This window comes from Etheostoma spectabile, chromosome 8 (assembly GCF_008692095.1).
Source record: "Etheostoma spectabile isolate EspeVRDwgs_2016 chromosome 8, UIUC_Espe_1.0, whole genome shotgun sequence".
Lineage (NCBI taxonomy): Eukaryota > Metazoa > Chordata > Actinopteri > Perciformes > Percidae > Etheostoma > Etheostoma spectabile.
In genome coordinates, this window is record NC_045740.1 from 25,223,780 (window position 1) to 25,225,206 (window position 1,427).

The following is a 1,427-nucleotide window of genomic DNA, read 5'->3' on the forward strand; positions in this document are numbered from 1 at the left end:
GAAGATGAATATCACCCTGACTTTTTTTTACCTCTGTGTGTGTTTGCAGCATGTGCTGATCTTGGTTAAGGTGGTTTTGGCAGTACTAATCCCTGATGAACCGGACTGGATCCGGAAAAAGAGAGAGCGTATTGAGTACACATCCATGCGGGCCTTGAGAGAGCAGGTTAGACCTCTTACATACAGGTCAAAAGTTTGAACACACCTTTTCATTCAATGCGTTTCCTTATTTTTATGAATATATACATCGTGGGTTATCACTGAAGGCATGAACACATTTGGAATAATGTACTGAAAAAAAGTGTGAAATAACTGAAAAACATGGATTATATTCTAGTATCTTCAAAGTAGCCCCCCTTTGCTTTTTTGATAGCGCTGCAAACCCTTGGTGTTTTCTCAATGAGTGTCATGAGGTAGTCACCTAAAATGGTTTTCACTTCACAGGTGTGCCTTGTCAGGGTTAATTAGTGGACTTTCTTGCCTTATTAATGGAGTTGGGACCATCAGTTGTGTTGTGCAGAAGTCAGGTTGATACACAGCCGACAGCCCTATTGGACAACTGTTAGAATTCATATTATGGCAAAAACCAATCAGATAAGTAAAGAGAAACGAGTGGCCATCATGACTTTAAGAAATGAAGGTCAGTCGATCCGGAATATTGCGAAAACTTTGTATGTGTCCCCAAGTGCAGTCGCAAAAACCATCAAGCACTACAACAAAACTGGCTCACGTGTTCCCCAAGAAAGGATGACCAAGAGTTAACTCTGCTGCTGAGGATAAGTTCATCTGAGTCACCAGCCTCAGAAATCGCAAATTAACAGCAGCTCAGATTTGAGACCAGATGAATACCACACAGAGTTCTAGCAGCAGACACATCTCTAGAACAATTGTTCAGAAGAGACGAATCAGGACATCATGGTCAAATAGGAGCTAGGAAACCACTGCTAAGGAGAGGCAACAAGCAGAAGAGATTTGTTTCCAAGTTTGAGATCTTTGGTTCCAACCGCCGTGTCTTTGTGCGATGGAGAAAGGTGACCGGATTGATTACATGCCTGGTTCCCACCAAGAAGCAAGAAGGAGGGGTGATGGTGTGGGGGGGGGGGGGGGGGGGGGGGGGGGGGGGGGGGCTTTGCTGGTGACACGTTGGGGATATTTCCAAATTGAAGACATACTGAACCAGCATGGCTACCACAGCATCCTGCAGCGACATGCCATCCCATCCGGTTTGCATTTAGTTGGACCATCATTTATTTTTCAACAGGACAATGACCCCAAACACACCTCCAGGCTGTGTAAGGGCCATTTGACCAAGGAGGAGAGTGATGGAGTCCACAGTCACCGGACCTGAACCCAATCGAGATGGTTTGGGGTGGGCTGGACCGCAGAGTGAAGGCAAAAGGGCCAACAAGTGCTAAGCATCTCTGGGA

The 1,427-nt window shown here is 45.7% G+C and overlaps 1 protein-coding gene across 2 annotated transcripts in view; it reads left to right on the top strand.

Annotated features, from left to right (window-relative positions):
- Positions 1–1,427, top strand: part of LOC116694190 (anoctamin-10) — a 21,676-nt gene that overhangs the window by 19,105 nt on the left and 1,144 nt on the right. For both annotated transcript variants that reach the window (XM_032523739.1, XM_032523738.1), the window contains one exon: positions 50–166. In XM_032523739.1, coding sequence (XP_032379630.1) covers positions 50–166 — 117 coding nt within the window. The remainder of the gene's footprint in view (positions 1–49; positions 167–1,427) is intronic.